Genomic DNA, 14,764 nt, shown 5'->3' on the forward strand with positions numbered 1-14,764 from the left:
TAATAAAACCTGCAGTGACTTTTGAGAAAGATTTTTACTTCAGATCTATGTTTTGTGAGACACTTAAGGTTACACAACACGAAAAAGTTCTGTTCTGTGTTCACAAAAGAAATATTTGTATTTATTTATGATTTATTTGTAATGTCATGAGTATATTTCAGCAGATGTTTGCAGACTGTAGTGACACCTTCTGGTTGTTTTTTCATCTGCAGGATCAATATAAGTTTTGTTATGAAGTGGCGCTGGAATACTTGAATTCTGGGTAAATTGTGCAGAAGACGACCACCTCCATTCCTTTCCATAACCCCCTGAACGCTACAACACAAGAATGTTTCAGACTGGAAGTTTTCCAACAGTTTGGATTCTGTATTTCTGGGATCAGACAAAAGAAACTCTGACGTCACCCGCACTCGACTCCTTCCTCTGTCATGACCCTGCAGCGAGAGACTGATGTGCTTTATCTTTACAGGCTTTTTATCCTCATCGGACGATGTCGGTCACTTCCCTTTCCGTGTGGAATGCAACGTCACGTAGATGTTTATTTTCTATCACGTTTATTTTGCCTTTTTTACGTCTGTTTATGAATTGTTGGCATGTACAGTTGAATCCCATTGTGGCATTACCAGTGCAGATATTAAAGTGTTTCGTTGTGTTTGTGTCGAGCGATGGAGAAACTGCTGAAATGATATGCGCGCTAAAACGTCCTGTCAAAAGATCCAAAGCTTGTATTTGTGATCATTTTGTTTATATTGTAAATAGTTGAAGTTCACCAGATAATTTATTCATTGATGTTTTTTTGTGAAGCACACTGAGTGACAATCATGTTTTGATTTGGTCATTATTATCATAAGGACTCGACATATAATAGTGACCAGATTGTATTGTTAACTTTTTATTTATCTGGTATGAAAAAATAACTCAAAACCTATAAATACATATCTATATCTGCCCAGCTGCCGTTCACGTGTTTGTGCTGTGTCAGTAATGGAACAACTTCAATTTTCAGATAAGCTGTGTGTGTTGTGTGACTTTATAAACACAGTCTTGTCATGAGCTGTGAGCACATATTCTACCGTATATACCACACACACATGCGCACAATAAAGCTTTGAATTAGCCTATAGGGCACTAGTGTATCTTATACAGGATGACATTGACAAGTTACAAACTATGATCACAGCCTGAAGGACAATATCCACATGTACACATCCTCCATCACTTCACCACAACAATATCAAGTGATTCAGTTCTATCAGATTCTTCCATAATTCAAACACGCCGGACTCACAAAACTGATCTTAAGAGGAAATATACTTTTTCAAGATCAATTATAGGAAGTTATTCTTAAGTGTAATTCTCAAATATTTTCTTATGATCATCTTCATTTTTCTAAGAATAAAAGGGCAGACTTTGTCAATGATTATACTATGAGAGTAATTTGTCCATTGTTAAACTTTATTTGTGTAAGTAGTACCTTGAGAGTAACGTGTTAAACGGCATTAACGGATACTATAAGTAGGCTATACGTCTTTAGTATAATATTTGTGTGTAAAAGTTTTTCAATGTATGTAAAAGCACTTTTGGATGATCTAATAATGAAGGCTAAATATCAGTAAAGGCAGTTAGACCTGATCATCATAATATCAATATCAAATTCTTAATCGGCAATAAAACGCAAACAGATGTGAAATAACTCTGTGATGCTGCTCTCATTGACTATTGTCAGTTCTCATTTATAAGGCGACTCATCTAACAAATCTGTTATCAGCTCTATTTGATCACACAGACGAACTGTGTTTGTGTTTCTATATGCAGTGACAGGTTGTTTTGAACGCCTCACTGTACACTATCTGACGCCGAGAGAGATGCTCCCTGCGAGGGGAAACACAGATCTCACGCCCGCGGGGCGGCACTGGACACGTGTTCCCACTGAGGTTAGTTTAACACCCGCTGGAGGGCTCATGAAGGTCACTAAATCAAGACTGTGTGTGTGTGCAGAGAAGCGAACGACACAATGAATGAATGTGAAATCTTCTCCTCCGAGCCTGTGCTCATAATTGTGCGATATAATGCGATATTGTTGACAGATTACGACTCGCCTCGTTGAAACTGCTGCTGGATGAGCTCATCCTAACCCCTCACACTCCTGGTGTTAGTGGGGAACGAGGGAGACATTTTTAGACTCACCTACTTCTGATTGGTTCATTCTCTTAGGTTGCTGCTTTCTGATTGGTCACTATCTCTAAAGCCCGCCTCCACACCTAATCCTAATCTATGTAGGGGAAAAAACTATGGAGGGATTTTTCAGTCACAATGTAAACTAAAAGTCTAAAACTGAAAGTTTTAAACCAAAACTAAAAGTCCAAGTTGAAAATTAATTTGGTATATAGGATTGGGCATTTTGTATGTAGGATTGGGCATTTAATCATTTAGCCATTTAGATTTGAGGATTTAGGATTGGGCATTTGAGGATTGAGGAGTGTATGCAAATTAGGGGGCGTGGCCCAAATACCGGAGGCTGGGTTTGAAATGGCTGGTGCGCAGAGGCACCTTATGGACAGCAGCTCCCAGTGCTAAGAGCACACTGTAATGAAACCAAACAGAGCGAGTGAGTGGCTGGAGCGAGGATATGACTCGCCATATAGAATTTAAATCAAACTGTGATTATGAATACATATATAAAAGCAAGCATACACACATACATTGCTCACATATACATGTAAAGTATTGGATGTTCAAGCAAACACATATGAAAAACATGTGCGCACTAATGTAAAATCCATACCAATACATATTATGTTACTAATGCATACATGTACACTGTCTCCGCATACATATAAACTCGACGCATGCAAACACACCTAAACAACACTCGCACACAAACAACCTGCAAACACACGTCTGTAAAACACTCGCACATACATACAAACTCTGCACACACACATCTATAAAACACTCGCACATACATACAAACTCTGCACACACACGTCTATAAAACACTCACACATACATACAAACTCTGCACACACACATCTATAAAACACTCACACATACATACAAACTCTGCACACACACACACATCTATAAAACACTGACACATACACACAAACTCTGCACACACACACATCTATAAAACACTCACACATACATACAAACTCTGCACACACACACATCTATAAAACACTCACACATACATACAAACTCTGCACACACACGTCTATAAAACACTCACACATACATACAAACTCTGCACACACACACACATCTATAAAACACTCACACATACACACAAACTCTGCACACACACACATCTATAAAACACTCACACATACATACAAACTCTGCACACACACGTCTATAAAACACTCACACATACATACAAACTCTGCACACACACGTCTATAAAACACTCACACATACATACAAACTCTGCACACACACATCTATAAAACACTCGCACATACATACAAACTCTGCACACACACACACATCTATAAAACACTCACACATACACACAAACTCTGCACACACACACATCTATAAAACACTCACACATACATACAAACTCTGCACACACACGTCTATAAAACACTCGCACATACATACAAACTCTGCACACACACACACATCTATAAAACACTCACACATACATACAAACTCTGCACACACACACACATCTATAAAACACTCACACATACAGACACAAACTCTGAACACACACAAACATCTATAAAACACTCACACATACACACAAACTCTGCACACACATACACACGTCTATAAAACACTCGCACATACATACAAACTCTGCACACACACACACATCTATAAAACACTCACACATACACACAAACTCTGCACACACACATATATAAAACACTCACACATACATACAAACTCTGCACACACACACACATCTATAAAACACTCACACATACATACAAACTCTGCACACACACATCTATAAAACACTCACACATACATACAAACTCTGCACACACACACACATCTATAAAACACTCACACATACATACAAACTCTGCACACACACACATGTCTATAAAACACTCACACATACATACAAACTCTGCACACACACACACATCTATAAAACACTCACACATACATACAAACTCTGCACACACACATCTATAAAACACTCGCACATACATACAAACTCTGCACACACACACACATCTATAAAACACTCACACATACATACAAACTCTGCACACACACGTCTATAAAACACTCGCACATACATACAAACTCTGCACACACACACACATCTATAAAACACTCACACATACATACAAACTCTGCACACACACATCTATAAAACACTCGCACATACATACAAACTCTGCACACACACACACATCTATAAAACACTCACACATACATACAAACTCTGCACACACACACACACACATCTATAAAACACTCACACATACATACAAACTCTGCACACACACATCTATAAAACACTCACACATACATACAAACTCTGCACACACACACACATCTATAAAACACTCACACATACATACAAACTCTGCACACACACATCTATAAAACACTCACACATACATACAAACTCTGCACACACACATCTATAAAACACTCACACATACATACAAACTCTGCACACACACGTCTATAAAACACTCGCACATACATACAAACTCTGCACACACACACACACATCTATAAAACACTCACACATACATACAAACTCTGCACACACACATCTATAAAACACTCACACATACAGACACAAACTCTGAACACACACACATATCTATAAAACACTCACACATACACACAAACTCTGCACACACACACGTCTATAAAACACTCGCACATACATACAAACTCTGCACACACACACACATCTATAAAACACTCACACATACACACACAAACTCTGCACACACACGTCTATAAAACACTCGCACATACATACAAACTCTGCACACACACGTACATACAAACTCTGCACACACACACACATCTATAAAACACTCACACATACATACAAACTCTGCACACACACGTCTATAAAACACTCGCACATACATACAAACTCTGCACACACACACACATCTATAAAACACTCGCACATACATACAAACTCTGCACACACACGTCTATAAAACACTCGCACATACATACAAACTCTGCACACACACGTCTATAAAACACTCGCACATACATACAAACTATGCACACACACGTCTATAAAACACTCGCACATACATACAAACTCTGCACACACACACATCTATAAAACACTCGCACATACATACAAACTCTGCACACACACATCTATAAAACACTCACAGATACACACACAAACTCTGCACACACACGTCTATAAAACACTCGCACATACACACACAAACTCTGCACACACACGTCTATAAAACACTCGCACATACATACAAACTCTGCACACACACATCTATAAAACACTCACACATACATACAAACTCTGTACACACACGTCTATAAAACACTCGCACATACATACAAACTCTGCACACACACACACATCTATAAAACACTCGCACATACATACAAACTCTGCTCACACAAGTCTATAAAACTCTCACACATACATACAAACTCTGCACACACACACACATCTATAAAACACTCGCTTATACATACAAACTCTGCACACACACGTCTATAAAACACTCACACATACATACAAACTCTGCACACACACATATATAAAACACTCACACATACATACAAACTCTGCACACACACATCTATAAAACACTCACACATACATACAAACTCTGCACACACATCTATAAAACACTCACACATACATACAAACTCTGCACACACACATCTATAAAACACTCACACATACACACAAACTCTCCACACACGTCTATAAAACACTCGCACATACATACAAACTCTGCACACACACGTCTATAAAACACTCACACATACATACAAACTCTGCACACACACGTACATACAAACTCTGCACACACACACACATCTATAAAACACTCACACATACACACAAACTCTGCACACACACACACACGTCTATAAAACACTCGCACATACATACAAACTCTGCACACACACACACATCTATAAAACACTCACACATACACACAAACTCTGCACACACACATATATAAAACACTCACACATACATACAAACTCTGCACACACACATCTATAAAACACTCACACATACATACAAACTCTGCACACACACACACATCTATAAAACACTCACACATACATACAAACTCTGCACACACACATCTATAAAACACTCGCACATACATACAAACTCTGCACACACACACACATCTATAAAACACTCACACATACATACAAACTCTGCACACACACACACATCTATAAAACACTCACACATACACACAAACTCTGCACACACACACACACGTCTATAAAACACTCGCACATACATACAAACTCTGCACACACACACACATCTATAAAACACTCACACATACATACAAACTCTGCACACACACATCTATAAAACACTCACACATACATACAAACTCTGCACACACACATCTATAAAACACTCACACATACATACAAACTCTGCACACACACGTCTATAAAACACTCACACATACATACAAACTCTGCACACACACATCTATAAAACACTCACACATACATACAAACTCTGCACACACACGTCTATAAAACACTCGCACATACATACAAACTCTGCACACACACACACATCTATAAAACACTCGCACATACATACAAACTCTGCACACACACACGTCTATAAAACACTCGCACATACATACAAACTCTGCACACACACGTCTATAAAACACTCGCACATACAGACACAAACTCTGCACACACACACACATGTCTATAAAACACTCACACATACATACAAACTCTGCACACACACATCTATAAAACACTCACACATACATACAAACTCTGCACACACACACACATCTATAAAACACTCACACATACATACAAACTCTGCACACACACATCTATAAAACACTCGCACATACATACAAACTCTGCACACACACACACATCTATAAAACACTCGCACATACATACAAACTCTGCACACACACATCTATAAAACACTCGCACATACATACAAACTCTGCACACACACGTCTATAAAACACTCACACATACATACAAACTCTGCACACACACACATCTATAAAACACTCACACATACATACAAACTCTGCACACACACACATCTATAAAACACTCACACATACATACAAACTCTGCACACACACGTCTATAAAACACTCACACATACATACAAACTCTGCACACACACACACATCTATAAAACACTCACACATACACACAAACTCTGCACACACACACATCTATAAAACACTCACACATACATACAAACTCTGCACACACACGTCTATAAAACACTCACACATACATACAAACTCTGCACACACACGTCTATAAAACACTCACACATACACACAAACTCTGCACACACACATATATAAAACACTCACACATACATACAAACTCTGCACACACACACACATCTATAAAACACTCACACATACATACAAACTCTGCACACACACATCTATAAAACACTCACACATACATACAAACTCTGCACACACACACACATCTATAAAACACTCACACATACATACAAACTCTGCACACACACACATGTCTATAAAACACTCACACATACATACAAACTCTGCACACACACACACATCTATAAAACACTCACACATACATACAAACTCTGCACACACACATCTATAAAACACTCGCACATACATACAAACTCTGCACACACACGTCTATAAAACACTCGCACATACATACAAACTCTGCACACACACACATCTATAAAACACTCGCACATACATACAAACTCTGCACACACACATCTATAAAACACTCACAGATACACACACAAACTCTGCACACACACACACATCTATAAAACACTCACACATACATACAAACTCTGCACACACACACATGTCTATAAAACACTCACACATACATACAAACTCTGCACACACACACACATCTATAAAACACTCACACATACATACAAACTCTGCACACACACATCTATAAAACACTCGCACATACATACAAACTCTGCACACACACACACATCTATAAAACACTCGCACATACACACACAAACTCTGCACACACACACATCTATAAAACACTCGCACATACATACAAACTCTGCACACACACATCTATAAAACACTCACAGATACACACACAAACTCTGCACACACACGTCTATAAAACACTCGCACATACACACACAAACTCTGCACACACACGTCTATAAAACACTCGCACATACATACAAACTCTGCACACACACATCTATAAAACACTCACACATACATACAAACTCTGTACACACACGTCTATAAAACACTCGCACATACATACAAACTCTGCACACACACATATATAAAACACTCACACATACATACAAACTCTGCACACACACATCTATAAAACACTCACACATACATACAAACTCTGCACACACATCTATAAAACACTCACACATACATACAAACTCTGCACACACACATCTATAAAACACTCACACATACATACAAACTCTGCACACACACACACATCTATAAAACACTCACACATACATACAAACTCTGCACACACACATCTATAAAACACTCGCACATACATACAAACTCTGCACACACACACACATCTATAAAACACTCACACATACATACAAACTCTGCACACACACACACATCTATAAAACACTCACACATACACACAAACTCTGCACACACACACACACGTCTATAAAACACTCGCACATACATACAAACTCTGCACACACACACACATCTATAAAACACTCACACATACATACAAACTCTGCACACACACATCTATAAAACACTCACACATACATACAAACTCTGCACACACACATCTATAAAACACTCACACATACATACAAACTCTGCACACACACGTCTATAAAACACTCACACATACATACAAACTCTGCACACACACATCTATAAAACACTCACACATACATACAAACTCTGCACACACACGTCTATAAAACACTCGCACATACATACAAACTCTGCACACACACACACATCTATAAAACACTCGCACATACATACAAACTCTGCACACACACACGTCTATAAAACACTCGCACATACATACAAACTCTGCACACACACGTCTATAAAACACTCGCACATACAGACACAAACTCTGCACACACACACACATGTCTATAAAACACTCACACATACATACAAACTCTGCACACACACATCTATAAAACACTCACACATACATACAAACTCTGCACACACACACACATCTATAAAACACTCACACATACATACAAACTCTGCACACACACATCTATAAAACACTCGCACATACATACAAACTCTGCACACACACACACATCTATAAAACACTCGCACATACATACAAACTCTGCACACACACATCTATAAAACACTCGCACATACATACAAACTCTGCACACACACGTCTATAAAACACTCACACATACATACAAACTCTGCACACACACACATCTATAAAACACTCACACATACATACAAACTCTGCACACACACACATCTATAAAACACTCACACATACATACAAACTCTGCACACACACGTCTATAAAACACTCACACATACATACAAACTCTGCACACACACACACATCTATAAAACACTCACACATACACACAAACTCTGCACACACACACATCTATAAAACACTCACACATACATACAAACTCTGCACACACACGTCTATAAAACACTCACACATACATACAAACTCTGCACACACACGTCTATAAAACACTCGCACATACATACAAACTCTGCACACACACACACATCTATAAAACACTCACACATACACACAAACTCTGCACACACACATATATAAAACACTCACACATACATACAAACTCTGCACACACACATCTATAAAACACTCACACATACATACAAACTCTGCACACACACACACATCTATAAAACACTCACACATACATACAAACTCTGCACACACACGTCTATAAAACACTCGCACATACATACAAACTCTGCACACACACACACATCTATAAAACACTCACACATACATACAAACTCTGCACACACACATCTATAAAACACTCACACATACAGACACAAACTCTGAACACACACAAACATCTATAAAACACTCACACATACACACAAACTCTGCACACACACACACACGTCTATAAAACACTCGCACATACATACAAACTCTGCAGACACACACACATCTATAAAACACTCACACATACACACAAACTCTGCACACACACATATATAAAACACTCACACATACATACAAACTCTGCACACACACACACATCTATAAAACACTCACACATACATACAAACTCTGCACACACACATCTATAAAACACTCACACATACATACAAACTCTGCACACACACACACATCTATAAAACACTCACACATACATACAAACTCTGCACACACACACATGTCTATAAAACACTCACACATACATACAAACTCTGCACACACACACACATCTATAAAACACTCACACATACATACAAACTCTGCACACACACATCTATAAAACACTCGCACATACATACAAACTCTGCACACACACGTCTATAAAACACTCGCACATACATACAAACTCTGCACACACACACATCTATAAAACACTCGCACATACATACAAACTCTGCACACACACATCTATAAAACACTCACAGATACACACACAAACTCTGCACACACACGTCTATAAAACACTCGCACATACACACACAAACTCTGCACACACACGTCTATAAAACACTCGCACATACATACAAACTCTGCACACACACATCTATAAAACACTCACACATACATACAAACTCTGTACACACACGTCTATAAAACACTCGCACATACATACAAACTCTGCACACACACATATATAAAACACTCACACATACATACAAACTCTGCACAGACACATCTATAAAACACTCACACATACATACAAACTCTGCACACACATCTATAAAACACTCACACATACATACAAACTCTGCACACACATCTATAAAACACTCACACATACATACAAACTCTGCACACACACATCTATAAAACACTCACACATACATACAAACTCTGCACACACACACACATCTATAAAACACTCACACATACATACAAACTCTGCACACACACATCTATAAAACACTCGCACATACATACAAACTCTGCACACACACACACATCTATAAAACACTCACACATACATACAAACTCTGCACACACACACACATCTATAAAACACTCACACATACACACAAACTCTGCACACACACACACACGTCTATAAAACACTCGCACATACATACAAACTCTGCACACACACACACATCTATAAAACACTCACACATACATACAAACTCTGCACACACACATCTATAAAACACTCACACATACATACAAACTCTGCACACACACATCTATAAAACACTCACACATACATACAAACTCTGCACACACACGTCTATAAAACACTCACACATACATACAAACTCTGCACACACACATCTATAAAACACTCACACATACATACAAACTCTGCACACACACGTCTATAAAACACTCGCACATACATACAAACTCTGCACACACACACACATCTATAAAACACTCGCACATACATACAAACTCTGCACACACACACGTCTATAAAACACTCGCACATACATACAAACTCTGCACACACACGTCTATAAAACACTCGCACATACAGACACAAACTCTGCACACACACACACATGTCTATAAAACACTCACACATACATACAAACTCTGCACACACACATCTATAAAACACTCACACATACATACAAACTCTGCACACACACACACATCTATAAAACACTCACACATACATACAAACTCTGCACACACACATCTATAAAACACTCGCACATACATACAAACTCTGCACACACACACACATCTATAAAACACTCGCACATACATACAAACTCTGCACACACACATCTATAAAACACTCGCACATACATACAAACTCTGCACACACACGTCTATAAAACACTCACACATACATACAAACTCTGCACACACACACATCTATAAAACACTCACACATACATACAAACTCTGCACACACACACATCTATAAAACACTCACACATACATACAAACTCTGCACACACACGTCTATAAAACACTCACACATACATACAAACTCTGCACACACACACACATCTATAAAACACTCACACATACACACAAACTCTGCACACACACACATCTATAAAACACTCACACATACATACAAACTCTGCACACACACGTCTATAAAACACTCACACATACATACAAACTCTGCACACACACGTCTATAAAACACTCGCACATACATACAAACTCTGCACACACACACACATCTATAAAACACTCACACATACACACAAACTCTGCACACACACATATATAAAACACTCACACATACATACAAACTCTGCACACACACATCTATAAAACACTCACACATACATACAAACTCTGCACACACACACACATCTATAAAACACTCACACATACATACAAACTCTGCACACACACGTCTATAAAACACTCGCACATACATACAAACTCTGCACACACACACACATCTATAAAACACTCACACATACATACAAACTCTGCACACACACATCTATAAAACACTCACACATACAGACACAAACTCTGAACACACACAAACATCTATAAAACACTCACACATACACACAAACTCTGCACACACACACACACGTCTATAAAACACTCGCACATACATACAAACTCTGCAGACACACACACATCTATAAAACACTCACACATACACACAAACTCTGCACACACACATATATAAAACACTCACACATACATACAAACTCTGCACACACACACACATCTATAAAACACTCACACATACATACAAACTCTGCACACACACATCTATAAAACACTCACACATACATACAAACTCTGCACACACACACACATCTATAAAACACTCACACATACATACAAACTCTGCACACACACACATGTCTATAAAACACTCACACATACATACAAACTCTGCACACACACACACATCTATAAAACACTCACACATACATACAAACTCTGCACACACACATCTATAAAACACTCGCACATACATACAAACTCTGCACACACACGTCTATAAAACACTCGCACATACATACAAACTCTGCACACACACACATCTATAAAACACTCGCACATACATACAAACTCTGCACACACACATCTATAAAACACTCACAGATACACACACAAACTCTGCACACACACGTCTATAAAACACTCGCACATACACACACAAACTCTGCACACACACGTCTATAAAACACTCGCACATACATACAAACTCTGCACACACACATCTATAAAACACTCACACATACATACAAACTCTGTACACACACGTCTATAAAACACTCGCACATACATACAAACTCTGCACACACACATATATAAAACACTCACACATACATACAAACTCTGCACAGACACATCTATAAAACACTCACACATACATACAAACTCTGCACACACATCTATAAAACACTCACACATACATACAAACTCTGCACACACACATCTATAAAACACTCACACATACACACAAACTCTCCACACACGTCTATAAAACACTCGCACATACATACAAACTCTGCACACACACGTCTATAAAACACTCGCACATACACACACAAACTCTGCACACACACGTCTATAAAACACTCGCACATACATACAAACTCTGCACACACACGTACATACAAACTCTGCACACACACACACATCTATAAAACACTCACACATACACACAAACTCTGCACACACACACACACGTCTATAAAACACTCGCACATACATACAAACTCTGCACACACACACACATCTATAAAACACTCACACATACACACAAACTCTGCACACACACATATATAAAACACTCACACATACATACAAACTCTGCACACACACATCTATAAAACACTCACACATACATACAAACTCTGCACACACACACACATCTATAAAACACTCACACATACATACAAACTCTGCACACACACATCTATAAAACACTCGCACATACATACAAACTCTGCACACACACACACATCTATAAAACACTCACACATACATACAAACTCTGCACACACACACACATCTATAAAACACTCACACATACATACAAACTCTGCACACACACATCTATAAAACACTCACACATACATACAAACTCTGCACACACACACACATCTATAAAACACTCACACATACATACAAACTCTGCACACACACATCTATAAAACACTCACACATACATACAAACTCTGCACACACACATCTATAAAACACTCACACATACATACAAACTCTGCACACACACGTCTATAAAACACTCACACATACATACAAACTCTGCACACACACATCTATAAAACACTCACACATACATACAAACTCTGCACACACACGTCTATAAAACACTCGCACATACATACAAACTCTGCACACACACACACATCTATAAAACACT

The 14,764-nt window shown here is 38.4% G+C and overlaps 1 protein-coding gene across 1 annotated transcript in view; it reads left to right on the top strand.

The window, feature by feature from the left end:
• Window positions 1–1,687, top strand: part of LOC306912080 (receptor-type tyrosine-protein phosphatase mu-like) — an 89,273-nt gene extending 87,586 nt beyond the window's left edge. The window contains exon 31 of the mRNA XM_079487949.1: window positions 213–1,687. Coding sequence (XP_079344075.1) covers window positions 213–266 — 54 coding nt within the window. The 3' untranslated portion in view covers window positions 267–1,687. The remainder of the gene's footprint in view (window positions 1–212) is intronic.
• The last annotated feature ends 13,077 nt before the right edge of the window (window positions 1,688–14,764 follow it).

This window comes from Barbatula barbatula, assembly GCF_947034865.1.
Source record: "Barbatula barbatula genome assembly, chromosome: 23".
Classification (NCBI taxonomy): Eukaryota; Metazoa; Chordata; class Actinopteri; order Cypriniformes; family Nemacheilidae; genus Barbatula; species Barbatula barbatula.